This window comes from Otolemur garnettii, unplaced genomic scaffold (genome assembly GCF_000181295.1).
Source record: "Otolemur garnettii isolate 467f Iridium unplaced genomic scaffold, OtoGar3 scaffold00004, whole genome shotgun sequence".
Taxonomy (NCBI): Eukaryota; Metazoa; Chordata; class Mammalia; order Primates; family Galagidae; genus Otolemur; species Otolemur garnettii.
In genome coordinates, this window is record NW_003852399.1 from 15,393,445 (window position 1) to 15,416,880 (window position 23,436).

Here is a 23,436-nt window from a genome sequence, read left to right on the forward strand (position 1 = left end):
GGTTCGAATCCTCAGCCCAGAACCGCCAAACAACAATGACGGCTGCAACCAAAAAATAGCCGGGCGTTGTGGCGGGCACCTGTGGTCCCAGCTACTTGGGAGGGGGAGGCAGGAGACTGGCTTGAGCCCAGGAGTTGGAGGTTGCTGTGAGCTGTAATGCCACAGCACTCTACCCAGGGGGACAGCTTGAGGCTCTGTCTCAAAAAAAAAAGAAAATTGTATCAAAAAATTAAAAAAATCAATCAAGTTATCAATTTAGATATTTTTTTATTAAGTCATATATACATAGATCATGAATACATTTATGCCTTTGTGGGATTCAATGTGTTTATTATTTGTACAAATTAGAGTGCTTACCTCCTACTAATTAACAAAGCTTTTACCTCATTTACTAAATCACAGTGTTAAGAAAATTTATGTTCAATACTTGATAGATTTGACTTGTACCTTTGCAATGTGCTCCATAGATGTGGTCCCACCATTAACTGTCCCTCTATCTAACCACCATCCTCCCTTCCCATCTCCCTCAGTTTCCCTCCTTCATCATGGGCTATAGTTGTGATTCATCTCTCATATGAAAGTGTGCGTGATTATAAATTAGCTTTATAGTAGTACTGAGTACATTGGATATTTTTTTCCCCATTCCTGAGATACTTTACTAAGAAGAATATTTTCCAGTTCCATCCATGTAAACATAAAAGAGGTAAAGTCTCCATCTTTTTTAATACTGCATAGTATTCCATGGTATACATATACCAAAATATATTGATCCATTCATCAATCTAGATATTTTATAATTATTTGGTTTTTTTAATTTTTAATTTATATATATAACTTTAATACATTTGAAAATTTACAAAATAGATTTTAAAAGTTTTCTCAAAATAATAAAGAATTGTTGTTTTTGGAAAACAAAGGCAGCAACGTAGTTATTTTTAAAAAGAGTCCACAAAAAATTTGTCTGGTGCGTCTTCTCACATGTTGCTGTGGTCTCCTCCCTCCTGTTTGGATATGGCATATCATTTTAGGATGTGTGGCAATCACAGAAGTCCCGACTCACAGTAGCTTAAGCAAAATTAGATTTGTTTTTCTCACACAATGAGAAGTCCATTATTATACAATTGGTCAGAAAAGCAAACATTTCTCAAAAGTCTTTACAATGATCCTTCTCCCACATCCCTGGCCAGAAGAGACTCACATCACCATTCCTTGGTGAAGCGTTCAGTAATAAGAACATTTTATTTTTAATCCCAATCGTGGAAAACATCATAGCATGGAGCAAGGTGAACACTTAATAAAATAAAATCTATCACAGTACCCAAATATTCCTATTTATACTCGCTTATTTTTTACTGTTAAAAATCAAAGTTGACTTTTAAGATGGTTTAACCTTTTATATAAATTATGGTCAAAGTTGTAATCAAAAAGGAGGAAGTAAGTTATCATAAAGCCATAGAGGGTTGTAACAGCTACAATATATAAATTCATCTTCTTAAATTCTATGAATGCCCATAATTTTGTAATATTAAAGGTAAAAGAAGGTAGGTAAATACATAAAAATAAGTGTAAGTGTAAATATAAAATATCATATTGAGGGAGATAGACAATAATAGATAGAATATTGCTATCCAGAAATAGAAAGCTAGTTGAGGATGAGAGAATAAATATAATTGTCAGGGACATGGTGACATAGAAACAGTGACAGATGAATAAACATGATGGAATTGAGAGACATTCAAGTGAAAGGAAAAATTGTTTCAAAGATCCTAATTAATTCGGGAGCACACGTGTTCAAATGAGTAAGCAATAAAGCCACATAAGTGGTGAAATAGGCAGGATCATACAAGGTCTGATCAACAGAGCCCACTTTGTACCCTGCACTTTTGTGCCAGGCCTATCAGTTCGCTTTCCAGCCTGTGCTGGGTTAGCCAAGTTTGTGCCCAGAGCACCATATTCATCTGGGGAAGGAGATCTTTTTGTCTATTCATTCACAAGGCGTGTTCTCTTTTTCAATTTCTCCTAGCCATGGGTCACATTTTTCTAATTCTCACAATGCATGACCCTGTTAATTCTTATAATCTCAAAGGATCACTCTAAGCCACATTCAGAGAATAGACTTTCAACAACTCCCATAAAAAGTTGCTGTTCATTAATGTACAGAATTCTGTGAGAGAAGTAGATAATGGGGTAAGTACTCAGAGCTACATAATGTATAATAACATGATATGCAGTTATAGTATTTTTTAAGGTATTTTTCTATTTTAAGAAAAGGCAATTTTATATGAAAAAGTGAATTATTTATTTATAAAGGGAGTAGAGAATACAAATTAAAAAACCAGTGGGTAATTTGAAATAGCTAACATACTATAATTTGTCAAAAATATATTGAAAGATATTCTCCAATATTTTCTTCCAAAACTTTATTATTTTTTTTATTAAATCATAGCTATGTACATAAATGCAGTCAAAGGGTACAATGTGCTGGTTTTATATACAATTTGAAATATTTTCATCAAACTGGTTAACATAGCCTTCACAGCATTTTCTTAGTTATTGTGTTAAGACATTTATGTTGTATTTAGGTCTATGATTCTTCTCAAAGTTATGAATGAATCTAGATTCATCTTGTTCCATTGTGTATTAAATGAAGAAGAATTAACATGATGTACATTTTAAGCGATCCTACAAATGACAACTCAATAAATTATACATCCCAGCTGCCGTTGAGCACAATTACAACTAAGCATGTTTCAAGAACATCTTAAAAAAATGACTGCTTGATCAACTAAGTTTTTATAGAAAAAGTTCGATCTCATTTTTTTAACAGTATTTCTACAATTACACTTTCCCACTTTTTTTTTCCTAAGTGACTATTTATAATGCATTTAAACCTTGTTTGTCACAGTTCTAGAATATACTTCATGATTATGGCCAAATTATCTGAACTTTCTTCATCCCTGTATTGAATATCAGTTATTTACCCAGGATTTTTTCTCAGTACTGTAAGCGATGTAAAAGGTGTCATAAGTTCTGCCACAATTCTTATTTATTATACACATTTACTGCATTGATTTATTGACATAACCATAAGATTCACAAGCATAAGGGACATAATCAAGAAATAAGAATTTAAATGAATAAACAAGTCTGTAGCTTGAATTCCCACTTGTGTAATTAGACCATTAAACAAAGTTATAACTGATACATAAAAGGTAGATGTTTTCTCCTTCAGAAAATATTGGCAGTGTCCCCATAAATGTCGTGGAGCAGCCTCTAGAGTTCTTTTATTACATGAATAATCTTTCCTCTCTGAATTTCTCATACAACTTCCTAATTTCATGATGAAAATCTCCGTTCTTCATACTTGATGCTCCTCTCAATGTTACACAATGATTTCTTTCTTCTCTTGTAGATAGAATGTTGATGTAAAGAAAGGGTTTCCCATAAAAATAATTAGAAAATATCTGAATGATTTGTTTATACAAATAAATGACCACTGGGTACAGATTTTATGTCAGGGCAACTCTGCTTGACCATGCTGCCTCATGTGGACCTACTCCAGGCTTTTACAGAGGTTAGATGGAAAATGATACTCAACCCCCCTTCCAGAGTTGGAATTAACCCTTATATCCTGGGGTTAACATCTGGGAAATAGGATCTACTGCCTCACACAGTGGGACAGAATGCTTTTTCCAGGTGAGTAGGCAGAAAGACTTATGTGAAATTAGGGAATGTTTGCTCAAAAAAGAGGACAAGCAATACTAGATTTTTGTCTTATTTATCTACAATATTACTATGACCAACTGATCCACAGAGTGAATTTTCTTTACTGTTGGTCCAACCATGAGCTTGTTAATAGCCTTGTATAGAAAATATAGACCACAGGTGGTGCCTGTGGCTCAAAGGAGTAGGGTACTGGCCCCATATACCAGAGGTGGCAGGTTCAAACCCAGCCCCGACCAAAAACTACAAAAAAAATATTACATATACACACACACACACACACACACACACACACACACGTACATATACAGGTAGTTGAATGTAGAAATGGATTTTTTCTATGAACAAGCCAGAATAAAAGATGTTTTATTTTGGTTACCATCTCCTATGCCATCTATAATTTACTAAAGACTTTTGGCATTCCCATAGGGCATGCAAGTGAATTAGAAAAATAGTTAAAATTTTGATGCAACAGTTAACAAATTTTCTCTTTAGACATCATTACTCACTTTGGAACATTCAAATTAATGATTGCACAAATCTCAAGGACAGATGAGATTTCTAAAACTTTTTGTCAATATAAAAGGCTCTTTCAAATCTGACTAAGGCAAGGATTCAAGAAGATACACAACTATTTATTCTTTATACTAGGCATGTTGCCAAAAAGAATTGAGGTGGCTTTTAGTGAATAAGTAGTCTAAATTAAACTGTTAAAACTGGGGTTAAAGAATAGAACAAAAGAAGACAATAAGCAAGTTTTAACATAGATTATATCTTTCAGTCTTTTATAGTAAATCTGTGAAACAGTTTACCTCCATTAGCTTATTTTCAATAAAACAGCCCTGCTATCATAAAAGCAAACTGCATATAGTCTTATAGTTGACCAAGGATAATTCTTGTGAAAGTAACTTATGCTCAATAAACATTCATTTTCTCCTTTGTAAAATGGTATAATGACAGGGCCTACTTGATTGTCCTACAGAAAGCAACTTGATGTTCTCATGAACATAAGTGTTTTCAGTAATAAAGCTTTCATAAAATTAATCTAACAACCTAAATAAAATTGAAATTTTGAGATAAGTCCTCTCAAAGTCACTCTTTATGAATTTATTTAGAATTGTTAATAGATCATATTCTAATGAAAGGTATAGAGACTCTGTATCTGATTAACAGCCTCTGAATCCATATTCTGTCAGGCTACTTTCATACAATTTTCATAACATAATTTAGGGTATTCTTCCCAATGTATTCATCATGCAGGTAAGAAAATCCAATTTCATAAATGCTAATATTTCCAAGATAAAATACTAGGAATGCAGCACACTGAAGTGAGAGTACAGATGGTGTATAGCATGGTGCATTAGTTATATTTATTTACACTTACCAACTGTACTATTTTTTTGAACAATAAAGTAGAATACTTAAACTAGACAACTATAGAATCAGACAACTTTTATTGATCACTTATTTACAGTCATTTTATTAAATACAAATTTAAGGGATAAGAATATCAAAGGTATAAGAAAAGTGCTGACATTTATATCAGGGACCATTTAAAAAAATTCGTATTGACTGTTGAAATATGACATGCATTTAAAGGCATATTGTGTCATAAATATAATGATGTAAGAGAGGACTATTCTACCATAGATGCCTCAGGTTTGATGTTATCAACGTACGTAGAAAATACTGTGCCCATAGGAAAGCTATTCAGATTTTAAATATTAAAATTTATTCATAAAGTGGACCACTAAGTTTGTTTTCAGGAAAATTTATGATATTTCTGTTGTAGCTTTAAATGATATTTTTAGGGGAAAAACACAAGTCATTACATATAAATCCCAAATTCTTTCTTTCTTTTTTTTTTTTTTTTTTGAGACAGGAGCCTCAAGCTGTTCCCCTGGGTAGAGTGCCGTGGCATCTCAGCTCACATTAACCTCCCACTCCTGGGCTCAAGCGAGTCTCCTGCCTCAGCCTCCCAAGTAGCTGGGACCTCAGGCGCCCGCCACAACGCCCGGCTATTTTTTGACTGCAGCCATCATTGTTGTTTGGCAGGCTTGAGCTGGATTCGAACCCACCACTTTGGGTGTATGTGGCTGGCGCCTTAGCCACTTGGGCCACAGGCGCTGAGCCCCAAATTCTTTCTTAAAAAATTTGAATGTGTTATAAAATTTGGGTTACAGTTTGGAAAGATACAACAAATGAATTAAAATTCAGGAAACTTAGATAATAATTTTCTAAATAATTGTTCTCACTAAATGCTGATTTAAAGGCACTAAATTAATCCTGAAAAATAGAAAGGCTTATAAAATGTTCCACACACATACAACAAACATATAAGGGCTTTACAAAAGCAGTAGCCAACTAGGGATAAAATATTTTGTACTCAATCCATTAACTTACTCTTTAATGCATCAGTTCATATTTATGTATAAATTTCTATAATCCATTTTCCTATATTTTAAATTATATTCTGTGCATAATTACACAGAGTGGGCATAAAGTTCCTGTTAATTTAAAATAGTTTAACATAGTAAATTGCACATGAACCAGATGCGACTATATCATATATTATATGATATGTACTATAAATATTATGTTTTGTTGTATGCCTATTCCATCCCTCACTTCACTGTGACTTCACCCCACCAGTAATAAGATCCCCAAGTTGCGGACACTGTTTCTTTATTTTTCTCAAAACTATACTTGATTAAAGAGTATGTATACAAGTATAAAGTATACATGAATATATTACTAAGCAGCATAATGTTTCATTTCTCTAATTTGGAAGATTTATAAAATCTATGTCATTCTGTTTAGTTTCCTGGAACTTGCTTTATGGCATACCACTATGTTTCTAAAAATCATCCATATTGTGTGATATTGCTGTAGTTCATTCATTTTCATTCATTTTTTATTCACTCTTATGCATTTACCACTCTTCAGTCATGAATATAATGCAATTTACCTATTTCTTAACACACAGACATTTGTATTGTTTTCAGTTTTGTTATTAAGAATAATACTGATAGAAATCTGGCATATTTTCTGGTACAAAGTACGATAAATCTCAGAATGGAAAGGCTGGTTCAGTATATATGGAGGATGCAATTATTCAAATTTATTTAAATCTGCATAATGTGAATTGTTTTTCCCAAGTGTAAAAGACAGAGGCCCTGGAGGTAAGAGGAATCCAAAGTAGCAAAGTATCCTAGGAGTGAAGGGAAGAAAGTAGAAAGCGGTAAGGAGCACCTGAGAATGCTGAGGCCAAACCCTCCCCGAGCCCCATGAGGGGTCAGCAGGGCCACCGAATTACCAACAGGGAGGCTGTTTGAAACTGTTACAAGCGTCCTCACAGCAGTGTAAAGGGCAAAAGGCTGATGCAGATGGGCTCAGGAGAGAGCATAAATTGGTAACTCTGAATATAGATCAAGTTAAAAAAACTTTGGATGAAAAGCTCGCAAAAATAGGATAGAATTTTAAAAGCAGGCAATATTTTCCTATATTCACTAACTTTGGGGCTTTTTCAGTCACTTTCTTTCTCTCTCTCTCTCTCTCTTTTTTTTTTTTTTATTTGAGATAGAGCCTCAAGCTGTCCCCCTGCATAGAGTGCTGTGGCATCACAGCTCACAACAACCTCTAACTCCTGGGCTCAAGCGAGTCTTCTGCCTCTGGGACCACGGGTGCCGGCCACAACGCCTGGCTGTTTTTTCAGCTGTCATTGTTTGGCAGGCCTGGGCTGAATTCAAACCCACCACCTCAGGTGTATGTGGCTGGCGCCTTAGCCACTTGAGCCACAGGCACTGAGCCCAGTCACTTCTCTTGAATTAAATGTTTGATAGGCTCATAATATACCTTCGAAGCATTTAAAATATATATATTATATGTGTATATATAGAGAGATATATTTTATATATCTATTAAAAATACAGATATCTATTAAAAATACACACAATACAGATCTAAGTCTAGATCTCTATATATAAGCTTTATGAAATGCTATGTCACAGATTAAAACTGATCAGATTCTAGTCTGTGATATCTCTTCTCTCAACACCCATTATCTGATTGCTAAACCATTGGAAAATAGTTTATGCTTTTGCTATGACAACACAATACTTAGCTATGTAACACAAAGCTATTTCACAATTGTTTTTTAAAATTAACAGGAATTCCAAAACAAGAAAATCATTCGAGTTTTAATACTATCTTAATTACTTAAAAATATAAAACATTTTAGATTATAAATAAGATTTACCGAGAGTGCAGAACAAATTCATTAGTCGTACCTGAGACAGTCAACTGAAGTCCAATTGGTTGTTGTATATCTCAGCCACAAAGACAAATCCTTCCAAAGCATGCTTTCTGCCTCTGATAGGCTACCATGATATCAGTTAGTAATGCATTCGCAACACATATTCAGCGAAAAAACTGTTCTTTGCACTCTTCTCTCTCTTTAACAAGTAAAAATAAGCCCTGAGCATATTTTGATAGTGAGTACATACAACTCATCCAGGAGTCTGTCTCGTTAATGGTCTTGTTCCTCAGTCTCCACTGTTTATTCTCTTTTCTTAAGCCACTTCCATAGCCAGACCTTGAAATCTGATTTCTAAATTTTTCATCTCTTCTCTCTCTGGATTTTGCCATGCATGTAGCTCAGTCTCGCTCTGCTATCCTTCAGCAGCCCTCCCCTGGCTTAATTCACACTTCAAGGAGAGACTGACACAGATAAAGACTACTTCATCTATTCCTTTGGTATTGTGTTTCTCCGAAAATAAGACATTGTCTTATATTTATTTTTTCTCAAGAAGACACACTAGGGCTTATTTTCAGGGGATGTCTTCCTCTCCATGCTGAAATGCATGGACATCACTAGGTTTTATTATTGAGGTAGGGCTTATATTTAACAAATGCATAGAAATCCTGCTAGGGCTTATTCTTTGGGTAGGTCTTATTTTCGGGGAAACATGGTATTTTCTCTCTTGCCCATGAATGAGAAGTGAACTTTAAAACAGTAATAGTATTCGATGGCATGTGCAGACTTTCTTCTTGCTTAATTCATATTTTTCTCTATAAAATATTTATTAATGAAACATTTCAAAGTGATTTTTTATTAAAAATGGATTTATTTTTGAACAGTGTTATTTTTGTATTAATGTCATTTGATGGGAAGACATTTTGTTTTTCCAATAATTAATTCCAAATGCTCTCTTGTCATGTTCATTCTGTATTTAGATTTTGATGGCAATAGTATTCGGTTAATAGATAGAACATGTTTTTTGCAGGCAGAAAAAAAAAACGTTGAATTCTAATTCTACTAAATAAATAGGAGATAATGAGCAAACCACTAACTCTCTCTAAGCTTTATAAATTGCCTAAAGGTAGAAGTTTATAAAATAAAGTTGAAAATACTAGAAATAGAATAATTTAGCAGCCTGAAAAACTATGAAAAGATTGAAAATATAAAAGAATACAAGTGTTTTATGAAATAAATATGTAAAACTCAATGGATGGCACACACAAAAATATTTTACATAAACATTAATGATAATAGCTTTGAAATCTTGGCTTCTGTGACCCTTCCTTACTACTTATAATGTTATTATTCAGTACATCATTTGCTCATGAAACAAGTCTAATCATCATTGTCGTTTATCAAGGGGAATTCCAATCACACTTTAACTAAGATTCATTCCACAAACTTCTTCAAGCAATAGTCAACATGGGTGTTCTATACTTCCTACTCTCCTGTTTTAGTTAATAATCATTAAATGTGATTTTTCACCTCACTAAAGCTACTCAGATCTTCTAATTGTCAGATTCACAGATTAGTTTTAAACATTCACACTAACTTCCAATGCACAGATAATATGGATAAATTGGTCAACAAATTAAGAATTTAGAAAGACAAATGAAGAGCTCTCACAGAAAAGCAATAAGAAAATGGCCTAAAGTGGGCAGTGCCTGTGGCTCAGTGAGTAGGGCACTGGCCCCATATACCGAGGGTGGCGGGTTGAAACCTAGCCCCAGCCAAACTTCAACAAAAACTAGCTGGGCATTGTGGTGGACTCATGTGGTCCCAGCTACTCAGGAGGCTAAGGCAAGAGAATTGCCTAAGCCCAAGAGTTGGAGGTTGCTGTGAATTGTGATGCCACAGCACTCTACCAAGGGTGACAAAGTGAGTGAGACTCTGTCTGTAAAAAAAAAAAGAAAGAAAAAGAAAATGGCCTAAATTTCTGACTTTGTGACTTTTTAAAAGTAATTGCTCTTCTTAGACCTTTGGTTTTCTCATTTTCAAAATGACATAATAAAAAAAATAAAGTCACATATTGTCATTTAGGCTATGGGGGATAATGAAATAATGTATGCTGAATACTTGATTCATAGTAAGAATGTAATAGCTGTAGCATTTAACATTATTCCATTAATTAAAATAGTTCTGATGATTTAATATAAAATAGCTTTATATAAAATCTATATTAAAATGGATTTAATATAAAATAACTTTGTCTATATAAATAGTTTAATTAGCATGCTGAATTGTGATTCAAAATAGTATGATTATCTTTGTTATTCAAAATTAAATTAAGACATTCATGTACATGTAGTAGTGGAATATTTAATTTAATAGATTATAGCAACAAAATATATTTAATAGCTCAGAGAGCACAGTGAGTTCAAATTTAAAACATTATTTGGAATTAAGTTGACTATATATATTATAGATATATGGCCTTATAGAAAGTATTTAGTATTTTCTATTTCTTCTGTATGGTACTCATGAATATGTTAGCTTTACATCTAACACAGGAACTTCACTTTTTTTAAAAAAACATGATTTTGAAATATCTGTCCTTAAATACAAGGTAAAAATAAAATTTTCTTTAAGTCTCCCTGTAAGTTCACACCATATTTGTCATGGGAATGTTAAATGATAGTAGCATTATGATGAGTTACTTCATTCCTATCACTCGGTGTTAATGCCACATTTACTTCCTCATATGGGGGAAAATCACATGTATTATGACAAGCTTTTATGTTTGAGACAGACAAATAATAGTGCAACATTTACTTTAATTTCAAGTCATATTTCCATGTTTCATGAAAACCAAAGTATGTATTTGTTAGAGTTTATTAAAATATAAGTAAGTTGCCATATTCTGTGTTAGTAAATGTCATAAGAATCCTTGGGATGGTGAAAAATAGAACATTCAAATATATGAAGGCATTATTCTATAATAACACATATTCATAGCATTATAATTATATTTGCAATGTTTATTGAACTAAATCATCTTTAATGTTGTGAGGTAGAAAATTTTACAATTATTTTAGTCTGATAATATAAATAGGTAATTTAAAAATATGTCAACAGAATGAAATAGTTCATAACAGCACAAAGAGTAATTCTTTAACCAATTGTTGTTCCTGTAAATGTTTGTATCTGACCTATGATTATTATTTTAACATAGCATATTAATTGACTGAATAATTTAGCATTTGACAAGAAAAATGATCATCTTATAAAACTAAATTAATTCATAAATTATGTCCGAATTCAGTCATAAATTAGGCAGAAAAAGTCACTGCATGCATGTTCTATGTCACTGAATTCTCTTATGAGTATTTTTCTTATAATGTAGTCTAATAAAGACAGATTGTATTTTTGTTTAAACTAAAATTAAAAAGGGCTTTGGATGCTATGTTTTTCATTACTTATATTAATAAGTGCACCTATACATACACACACAAACACACACACACACCCCCCACACATAGAGATAATCATTTCAAGGGCAATGGCAATATTTTTATAAGAAAGTTGTTTGGGCACAATAAAGGCAACGAATGGGATATGAATCTTGTAATAGTAGTTGTCAATTCTCAATCACTTCTATCTAATAGCTTTATAAACACAACATTTTATTCAGCAAAAATAATCTCTGCTTTCCTTAATTTTAGAAAATCTAAATTAAATTGCATAGTATTTTTATCAAAATATCTTTAATCATTGACATCATAAAGCCTTATTCAAAATCTCCAGTTGTAGTCATCTATGTACTTTTTGTGACATAATATACCTCTCCTCTAAACATCTTTAAGCCTCAACACTGGTGAGTGTCATAGAATCTCAAGTATTGCCATGATTTTTAGGGTAAACAAATTATGATTTGCCTTCATCATGGAACACATCAAAAGAAAATAGCTTATGTATACATCTATTATGTATTATGTCATGACATAGATTGTATATGCAAACTCTTTAATGCCTAGAGAAAATTAACAGAAGAAATTTCAGACTTCTAAATTTTATGTATGTATGTGTATGTTTGAAATGTCTAGAGAGCAAGACAAGCTGTTTAAATTTCATGTTTTGCTAAATCCAAGAGATTCTGTGTTAATAGTACATTTCTGGAAAATAGAAGGAGCCATACATTTTGAGTTAAACTCTAACTCCTATTGATGTAGGTTGGGTAAGTACATCAAACAGATAGTTGTCAATATGGAGAAAACAGAGTACGCATTTGTAGGAACATGTGTTTTCTTTTCTTTTTTTCTTACTAAGTATAGAGGACCCAGAAAGAAATATATTAAAACTCACATGTTGACATGTGCTTAATACTGTCTGTGAAATATGTTTCACATGTACCCCCCAAAGGGAGGCAGGTCTTATCAGAGGAAACCACTCGACTCAATCTCAAGAATTCTAAGTTCCAAAGGACTTAGACTGCTTCTTAGTGTTTCTCTCCCTCTCTGCCTTTCTGGTTGAACACCATTATCCACGCTCTCATCTCTTTGTTAGTCATATTTTTGACTTAACTTGACCTTAAGTAAATAGTACATGATGAGTATTTACTAAGTGTATATCCAAAACGATCAAAAGAGTTAGGAATGCTAAATTTTGCAGAAAAATAGTAAACAACCTGGTAGAGCATAAGAGCATCTACTTGAAGAAAGATTACCTTAGACTGAAACACTCCAAATTTGTTAGAATTGTCCATAATTGGGTGCTCAAGGAACAAATTCTGATTGGTATGTGAAAGGACTTTTAAAATTCTCAGACCTGTCATCTTTTGTCAGAAGTGGATAGCAACAGCACAAAACACTTCTGTAGGGTTGCTAATTCCGGGCAATTTTCCCAGTGATGTACTTGTATTAATTTTTTTTTTTTTTAATTAGACAGGGACTGAAGGAGTACATACTATTTTCATCTACATTTAGCAAGTGAGGAAACAGAGAGAGGTAACCTAACTAAAGTCACACAATAGTAAATAGAAGTATTGAAATTTACTCTAGGTAAATCTAGAGCCCTGGAATTATCACTGAATGTGTTTGTCAGAATCGGGTGAATTCTGGGTGGCTTCATCATCAAAATAAATATGCCAAGACTAATATTGTTCATTATGTGTCAGGCATTATAGCAAGTTTTTTTTAAAAATAATTATCACAAATAATTTTCATAACATACTGTGGGTAATTTTTAGTATTTAATCTCTTTTTTTCTATAGTTTCTGGGATACAATAACTTGTTCAATATCAAACTACAAACAGCAAAATACGTTTTTCAACTGCATACCCTGGAATGCAGCTTCCTGTGGTCCCTGAAGATTCCACAGCTTACTAAAACACATTCACTAGCATTTGCAGGTTTTTATGCGAGCTGTAAACATTGCACAATGGATTTAAATATCTGAAATTGATTCATTATCCAGTAAAATTTTCCTGCACTTCTAGTTTTATCAGTTCAACTAGTCTGCTTTAAACTATAGTCACTTACAGCCCTACATATCAATAAATGAGGGGAAAAAGGATAAAAGGAAAGTGGGCATTTTAGAAGTTTTGAAGTATGACGTATTTGCAGTAGTAAAACAACATATTGGAAAACTTGATTTTTGAAGGAAATTTCTAGTAATGTATTACTAGAAATAATACATTGATCTTGATGAAACTGCAGCGCCATTGTAAGGAATGAGTTTCATGGAAATATGATGATTCCAGATATACTGAGTTAAGAGTATTCTTAAGCTGTTTTTTTTTTTTTAAGAAGAAAATGTTTTCTCCATGGGGTAGCAGTTTTATAGTCCTGTGCATGCCCCATGTATCCAATAATTTAAAAAGAAGAAGAAGAGAAAAACTTGAATACTACAAGCAGGGAAATATTGAAGAATGGGATAAAACCATTATCCATGCTCTCATCTATTTGTTAGTCACAATTTAAAGAGATCAAAGAGAGCCTTCACTAATTTTCAGGAAATAAAGAATATGTAAGAAAATGTGTCAGGAAAATACCAGATGACCTCAGTTGTTGCAGAAACATAATGGTTGTTTTTGACAAGCATAATGGTAAACCAATGGATTAACTTCAACACCTGCTGATGCTCATATACCTACTTTCCAAGACATATGATGGCTTATACTTTTATTCATATTCCAAGTCTTATGGAAGTGTGTCATTGGCAAAATCTAGTAGGAAACACTATAGACAAAGCGAGGTAGTCTGGTAAGTGTAATTCCAAGATTTACAAGCTCTTCAATAAAGTGAAGATAATAGGAAAGAGTAGAAATGAATGCTGGTTGCCTACATTTCTGTCCATGTGGCATATCTCTATAGCATATCCATGTCTACTGCACTCCCTTTTCCTATCTCTCTGTGTTTAGATAGTTACCTATGTCCATTTTCATATCTAGGGCTATACCAAGTACACCCAGCAAACAACACAGCAAATTTACCTTTCTCACACATGATGTTTCTTTCTGGAATTTTATATTTGTTAGACACTTCAACTCTTCTATGCTCAATGAATGATATAATTAGTCCAATGTTGCCATCACCATCTTATCCTTTAATATTACTAGTACTGACATTTTGTCACAGCCGTGAATTATTGTGCTGTGCTTCACGGACCTCAATATCAATAGAGTATGCATGATTTACTTTTACAGAACAGCCAATTACTTTAAATATCATCTTGTTCCTGTGGTTTCCTGTCCATTTGGCAATTAAATAGGTTAATGGATTGTTTCGGCCAAGAATTCCCTGTATATATATCTGAATCACTTTTAAGAACTGTTGAACCAAGGTAAAACTGTAAGATATTTTATGTCTAAAAATCTTGCTGTTAGTAATCCTAAATCGCTGTGATGGTGCTAGTAATGTAATTTATTTTAGCAGTGGAAGGACACAGAGTGCAGAGGAAGGGGCAATGGATTTTCACATGTCTAATGAAACTAACATTTCATGACAAAATACACGATTATTCCACATGATTCTCTTATTTAACATTCACAAAATTTGGGGATTTGGGTAATATTACCACTTCTATTTTTAAACAAAGCACTCTTCCTCTCTCTATCTGCTCCCCGCTCCCCTTTCTCTATCTGATCCCTTTTCTCTATCCTTCAATCTCTCTTTCTTTCCTCTCTCCATTTCTCTCTCCTCTCTTTCTCCCCTCTCTTACTCTTCCCCTCCTCCATTGCTGTTTTTTCTCCTGTTTCATTATCACTAGTAATATGCTTAAATAGTATTTTAGTTCAACAATATGGAATTCATATTCATTTTTTAAACAAAAGATAGTGTTTCAAGAGCATACGCTTTGACATTTTAAGTGGATTTCTTACAATTAAATTTTCTATTAATTTTGAATTAATTACCAAGTATTTTAGTACTTCTCATTTTAGTTCTTGATATAAAGATATGTTAATTATTTAATTCTTCTTGTACCTAGTTACTCCTTGTAATATTAAACATCATTAATGATTATGACTTTTTTTAAGAAGAATTGTTTCAAGAATGTTTTCATCCAAAATGAGTAACGAAAGTGACAGCATCACATGCCCCATTTGTCTGATCTTTCAAATGTACAATAGTCCCTTATGAGTGTCTTGTCTTGGGGGGAGCGCCCGTAGCTCAGTGGTTAAGGCACCCGCCATATGCACCTGGGCTGGTGTGTTCAATTCAGGCCTAGGCCTGCTAGACAAAAATAAAATAAAATAAAATGACTGAGTGTTGTGGCAGGCGCCTGTAGTCCCAGCTACTAGGGAGGACGGGAGGCAAGAGAACCACCTGAGCCCAAGAGTTTGAGGTTGCTGAGAGCTATAACTCCACAGCACCCTACAGAGGGCAACGAAGTGAGACTCCATATTAATTTAAAAAAAAAAAAAAAAAAGTCTCTCGTCTAGTAAATATAAAATACCCAGAAATGATAGCAGATGAATGCAGAAGTAAAGAGAAGGGAGGAGAGATACTGTAACTTAGAAACTATTAAATGTAAGATGAAAAAAATAAGTCAAAACATTGCCAGATGAGAAAATGTACTGGAAAAATGGCCATAGACCATCAGTCCTGGCTCATAACAAAGTATGAACCAAATAAAGAAAAATGTTAAAAATAGAGGGGATTATTTGAATTTTCAAAGAAGCTATTTGTATTAAAAATAAATTATTGTTCTTAAATCTGAGATTACTTGTATTTTTAAAAGTCAAATTTAGGGTGAGAGAAAATGGTGATTGTTGTCATGGCACAAAACAAAGTTACTACTTAGGAGAAATAATACATTTCAACTCTTTATTAGACAATTTTTCTAAATTTGTATTAAAAATATGTTAAGGAAATTTACAGTGCATGATTCTAGAAATATCATGTCGCCCTGATATTTCAGTTTACTAATATTATTTAGTTTTTTCTGTTGGGAAATATCTTTGCTAAACACTGATGATTTTAGTATAAAGGTAACAAAAACTGCAAAAAACGATGGTTCCCCATCGCCTTCCTGACCTTTAATTCAATGACTCTATAATCATGATACAGTTCTGACCTGCCTTAACTGATTAAAGTTCTGCTGTGAATAAAATCATGTTACTTATTCCAAAAACTTGTGAAGAGACTTATATAGGCATTGTGTAGAAACAAAAATGAATTGGAAATGCATTATGCCTTTATAGAAAAGTTATTTTCCCCACAGGAAAATCATAGCAAGAAAAGCTGCGAATATGAGTCTGAGATTATGAATTTATAACCTTGCTTTAATGCCTGCCAGATGCATTTAAACAATTTAGTGATTATTTTTGAGGTGTCATTTATTCAATCATAACTGAAGAAGATTCACTTGGACTCTAGTCTCTTTTCAAAGAAACATGAAAGGCCATTCCGTGTGCAATTTATCATACATCAATGTAAAGAAAATATAATTGATAACTCTGTTTAAACAATATATGCAAAACCCTAAATTTTACAAATATCTGAATCTGTACAAATGATTCTGTAGAAAAAATTATATCCATTTATAAAATATTAAGTTCTAATATTACCTAGAAAATATGTTAGAGCAAGGAGAAAATGTATATATTTAAACATTATAAATGTATAATTCATATTTTAAAGATAAAAATTACATTAGCTTCACCTGTAAATAAGTTTTACAATCACAATACTTACACATGGAAAGACACTTCAAAGAGATGCACAAGAGATACATAATATCTCTTTAATTTTTGAATTTGAGATAGAAAAGAAATGTTCTGTCTGAAGGAGAGTATGTCAACTATGCAGATTTTCTTGATGATGTTCTTTTTTTTTTATTATTTTATTATTTTATTTTTTTAGCGACAGAGTCTCACTTTATGGCCCTTGGTAGAGTGCCGTAGCATCACAACTCACAACAAGTGCCCACTCCTGGGCTTAGGTGATTCTCTTAACTCAGCCTCCTGAGTAGCTGGGACTACAGGCGCCCGCCACAACACCTGGCTATTTTTTGTTGCAGTTTGCCTGGGGTCAGGTTTGAACTTGCTACCCTCAGTATAGGAGGCCAGCACCATATTCACTGAGCCATGGGCACTACCCCGACTATGCAGATTTTCTTAGCAATTGGAGTAAACTCTTAGAAGAATAAAACTCTTTTTTGGACTGAAAAAGAAATTGTTCAGATGGCATCAGCATTCTCCTACCACTTCAATTTATTAATGAAATAGGCATTTCCCAAGGGCTGCTTACATGGCACTCATTGTGGAAAGCAGTGACAGCAGAACAGGGAGTCCAAATACTGAGCTGTTGAAACTTAGTATTCAAAGGAGAAACAGAAATGCTTATTAAATAATAGCATCCATAAAATTACTGAACTAAGTTTTTAACAAATGAGTCATTTTTCAAATTAATCATGCAATGAATTACGGGAGAAAATACATGTTACCACGAATCCTCATGATACAATTGTCCTGTGAAAATAAATACAAAGACTTACATCTTCTTCACTCATGTATTAAACTGAGAAACAGAACACATCTCTCACTGTACAGCACACTGCTACATGCTGATTATTTAATTATAACTACAGAAAACTAGCTTGGGCTAAAAGTGAAAAATTCTTCACATCTTTCACTACTGCCTTGAATAACTTGATAATGGTGCTGTAAATATTGTCTAAAATATTAAATTATTATAATATTCCTGAGTAACAATGCACAATTGTATATCTAATAATAGTGTCAATGCGTGAAGTATATTTCAAATATTTAATGTTTCAATTTAATGAATTTGTCAAGCAATGAGATGCCAAACAGGTGTTAATTATTCTGCAAAGTTCCTTTTGTCATGTATGCGGACCCATCCAACAATTCCAGCGATTTCTGTAGGGGTATCTTTGGAAGGTCATTATTCACGACATAGTATCAAAGGTAATACCATCATAAACTGATAATGAAATAGATAGGCTTTGAGATTGTCGTGTTTTCAAAACCATCTGTCTTTTCTTTTCCTGACAACATTCTTCATTCATTTGAGAAGAAATACTCTGAATATTTAAAGTGAGAAATATTTTATTTTCACATCCTTATGTTAAGAAGTGAAGTTGAAAAGCATCTAGAAAATTGTTTATTTAACAACTTCCTAGTTACTCCTTGACCCAAATACGTTATAGCACATGGCAAAAGGAACTTTGCATGCAAAATTAAGGTTACAGATATAAAGATAGGGAAACAGTTGAATTATCCTTTGGGGCATAATCTACTTAGCCCTTAAAAACAAAGCTCTCTCTTGAGCTGGAGAAGGCAGCAGCAGCAGCAGCAGCAGCAGCAGCATGTACTTGAGGGAAAGGGGAAGACAGAGATTAGAGGAAGGACTTGGACTGCCATTACTTGCTCTGAAGATGGAGGAAAAGAAGGAGGTGGGAGGCACAAGGCAAGGAGTGAAGTCAGGCTCCAGAAACTGAGGATAACCCCAAATCAAGAGCCAGCAAGGAAACAGGGACCTTAATCCTACAAATGCATGGACTGAATTCTAGCAACATCCTTATATTGCTTTGAATCAGAGGCTGATACTGCGTGACCCTGAGCCTTCAGGAAGCAGTTCAGTCCTTCCACACCTTCATTTCAGCCTTATGAGACTCTAGGGCTCTAAGCAAAGAACCAGCTGAGCTATGCCTTGCCCAGATCTACATGTCTGTGAGGTTATAATGGGTTTAAGTGTGTGGCAACTTTGATCAGGAATAGGAAAAGAATATGCATATAAGTATTTTTAACATCTGTCTTCTAAAGCTTTCGGGGTGTACAAATTTTGCCTTCTCTGTGCCACAGTGGAAAAAGAAGGGTTGTCCTGGGCCACTCATTAAGTACACAAACACTAGTGAGCAGATGCAGAAAAAATAAAAGGTCTGTGCACAATTTTTATAATATCTATCACCACAGATAAGCAAAAAAGTCCTCACATTATTCACATGTGGACCTGGGGTTGGACATCCTTGTAAATCTGACTATACTGCATATCAGATATACACTTATAAAATATACACCGTATATACACTTATAGAAGTGTATATACAGCTTTATATATATAAAATATAACTGGAGATACACTACGTGTTCATAATTTAAGAGATATTCTTTCAACAAAGGCCAAATAAGAAATCAAAACAGGAAGTTTGAAAACAGTTTCGTTATGCCCCTTGTAGGATGTGGCTTATGAAGAAAGATGAAAACTTGAGGACTGAAGTACTCTAGAGGCTAGAGAAGCTGTTACAAAATGTATCAGAATAGACTTTTACAAGGATATTGATGTAAGCACATTGAACAAATTATAAACATCCCACAAGTGTTCACTGATGCTAAAAGGAATATACAAATCGTAGTATGTTTATGTAACTGATTCCTATATCGAAGCAGCCCTTGAAAGGTAGTACATGGATGCATGAGGCTCCTGGGACATTTTCAGGAGATCCACAAGATAAAAAAAATTTCCATAATAATACTGAGATATTATTCACCTTTTTTTTAGGCATTGACATCTGCCTTCAAGGTACAAAAATAATGGTGGGCAAAACTCCTGGTGCATTAGCATAACTCAATTAGTGGTCTCAAAGGAGTACTAGTAGTTTTTAATTGTCATATTCTTTATTGCCACATATTTCCAATGCAAAAAAAAATTTTTCCAGTTGTACTTAAGACTGTCCTTATTGAAGCTAAAGACAATTTATTTTACTAAATCTCCATTCGATGGGACTCTTCTTTTTCATTTGTCAGTGTGACAAAAAGGAAAACACAAAAGTTCTGCTTGTGCCTATCAAAATGTGAGGGCTGTCTCAAAGAGAATCAATGACATTGTTGCTTGAATCATCAGCTACACAATCCACTTTTTTAGTGGAATGCTCCTTTTACTTAAAAAAATAACTGACTGTGATCATAGCACTCTGGGCAGCCAAGGCAAATGGATCACAGGAACTCAAGAGTTGGAGACCAACCTGAGCTAGAATAAGACCCCAACTTTACTAAAAAAATAAAAACTAGCTAAGCGTGGCTGGCACCTGTGTTCCCCATTAAGGGAAGGATGAAGCAAGAGTATCACTTGAGCCCAAGAGTTTGAGGTTGCTATGAGCTGTAATGATGTCGTGGCACTCTAGCCTGGGCAATAGAATGAGACACTGTCTCAAAAACAAATAAGTTAGTTAATTAAATTAAATATAAAGAAAATGAAATACATTCAAATGAAACAATGACTGACAGACAAACTATTTGACGTGTATTCCCCCCCACACCCCAGAATGACCCTGTCTTGCCATTTCCAAGAGAACAACTGACAGGATTTATTGTCAGTGATAAAGCCTGAGACCTTACAAAATAAAAATAAGAATTTGACAACTTTAATGTACCATTATAATCTTTACAGCTTCCCAACATTTAAAGATTTTTTTCTGAGAGACCAGTAGCAATAAAAATAAATATGTTTTGATACTGTGTAATAAAATTTATCAGTATTTGGAAGATCTCTACAACTCTGTGAACCAACATCTTTCAAATGACCAATGCATGATGGTTAAAAAAAAAAGAGTGCCTGGGTAAAAAAGATTTATAGCAAGGACATGTGGATTGATGGATTATTACAGAGTAAAACAATATCTATTAATACTTGTAAATAGTTTTGAATGCAACATTGCAACTAACTTATCATTTGTTTGTGTAACACCAAGGAAGAAGTACCTACATTTAACTGCAAAAATTATTAGAATACTAGCTAAAATACCAACTAAATATCTAATGAGGTCAGGTGTTTTTCCCATCTATCAGTTAAAACAACACATTGCAAAACAGCGAATAAAGAAATAGATATGAGATGCTGGGGACTTTCTACCAAGGCAGACAATAAGGAGACTTATTTTTTAATGCACTGCAGTCTTATTTTTTTGCCATTGTTTTGGAAAATGTCCTTGCATATTAATATCATTTGTGTCAACATGTAATGGGTTTATTCTAGTTATTTGAAAATGAAGTAATAAATGTACACTTTAAAATCATCCTAGTTTTTCATTTAATAGGGAAATATATTGATAGGTTTATTCTATAATATGTCTAATTTTTTAGCATATACGCAGACCTGAGACAAACTTGAGAACTGCTACTATACAGCATTAAAAATACATAGAAATTTCAGAGAAGTTAATCCTATACATATAGTATTAGGCAAAAATAACAAGTATATAAAATCAGTATACCTCTTTTTTATATAATTCTTACATATTAATAAGTAAAAAGGTCTAACAACTTCAAATGGGAAAAGAACAAAAAAGGAAATAAAAAGCAAAAAAAGTATTTCCATTAGCTTTTAAAAAATTGTATTTTGTTAATGTACTCTTTCTTATTTATTACTTTGTTCATCTTTAGAAATGTATCAAATATAAACAGCCTCATATATTTAAGCTTATATTTTTATGCAATATGTTATTAGCAAAATAAGTAATAAATTATAATCAAATACACCAGGTAAATATTTATTACATAGACATATGCAACTGTAGCAATAAAGTAATTTTACACTATTCGCTTTAGCAGAACATACTGCAATTTTGGTATATGATAAAACAAAATCACTTGCCATTTGCAGGCATTTCAGTTTCGATACTTCATATTAGGTAATATGTCTTCTTTGATTATTAAACTACATATTTCCACTCTTTTTGTATAAATATTCAGTTGTTAAAACTTAAAGCATAAAATTGCACAAATATATACTTTCAGAAGTTTTCATCTTCTCAAGTTGAATTAAATAATATTTTATGTAGATGATATGTGGGATATGTATGATAAATAGTAATTCACATAATATGTATAAATAAATGTTTATTTACATGTACTTTAAATGTACATGTGCAAAATTGTTTTTGATGAATGACTTCTGATCACGTCATAAATACATACACATATACTCACAAAAAGCTTGGGGCTTTGATGACATGACTTCTAGTCCTCCTTAAGTTCTACCAGGTAAAATGACGATGTCTCCAACAATAAACTCCATTTCGTTTTTAGGTTAACAGGATTCCATCTGCCACCGCCAGTGACGAGTACCAAATCTGTGTTCTCACTACGTCTGACCAGTGATTTTGCAGTTAGTGCGCATGGATTTAAAGTCTATTATGAAGGTAAGCGATGGTGCTATACAAGAAATAACTGGCGAGTTTACTGTATACAAGCAAGAATTCTGCAAGTATGGCAATGGTAAAAGAATCAACATGATAAAGGTGATACTTCATTCTGTTATCTCAAATCTTATCCCAGATTTAACTAATTATTAATCACTCATGTAAAATAAAATGTTAGTGGATTTTAATGTTTTTTGTCAATGTGATTGGGCATAGGAAATTCTTTCCCTTAGCTCTTCTTTGGAGGTGAGACCATGAAATTACCTCCTCAATCCACAAGGTTGAGGATTAACAAAACAGAATTCCAATGTGAGAGTAACAGGACTTTGGACCTGATGGATGATTCAGGCAGCATAGATTCTACCCTATACCTCCCTCTGCTCTGATTATCTACTAGAAGACAAACTAGTCAACAGTTGTTCTGAAAATTAAAGTCAAGAGAAAAAATCCAGAAGGAGAAAAGAGTTGGAATCTTCCATTTCTACAACAGCATTTCTAGGAAGACAGATCTATAATCCCTTAAACACAGAAAAACAAACAAACAAACTAACTAACTAAAATGCTCTTAAAACTGAAAGTTGTTTTTTTTTTTTTAATTGTTTGATACAAATTAATTTGCCATTGAAACTTGGTATGAACACATGGGAGGTCATTTGTAATCTTTATTTAAGATTATAAATCTTAGTGCAGACACTTACATATGGAAAAATTGTTTTCTATTGGGATAATGTCCAACTCTGCTAAGGGGTTAAAATGTACGTAATCTGCACGTGTTTCATTTTTTTAAAATATGATTGCGATAATAATTATG

At 33.2% G+C, this 23,436-nt stretch overlaps 1 protein-coding gene across 2 annotated transcripts in view; it reads left to right on the plus strand.

The window, feature by feature from the left end:
• CSMD3 (CUB and Sushi multiple domains 3) overlaps nt 1-23,436 on the plus strand; it is a 1,080,374-nt gene that overhangs the window by 113,569 nt on the left and 943,369 nt on the right. For both annotated transcript variants that reach the window (XM_003782396.2, XM_003782397.2), the window contains exon 3: nt 22,513-22,625. In XM_003782396.2, the coding sequence (XP_003782444.1) occupies nt 22,513-22,625 (113 nt within the window). The remainder of the gene's footprint in view (nt 1-22,512; nt 22,626-23,436) is intronic.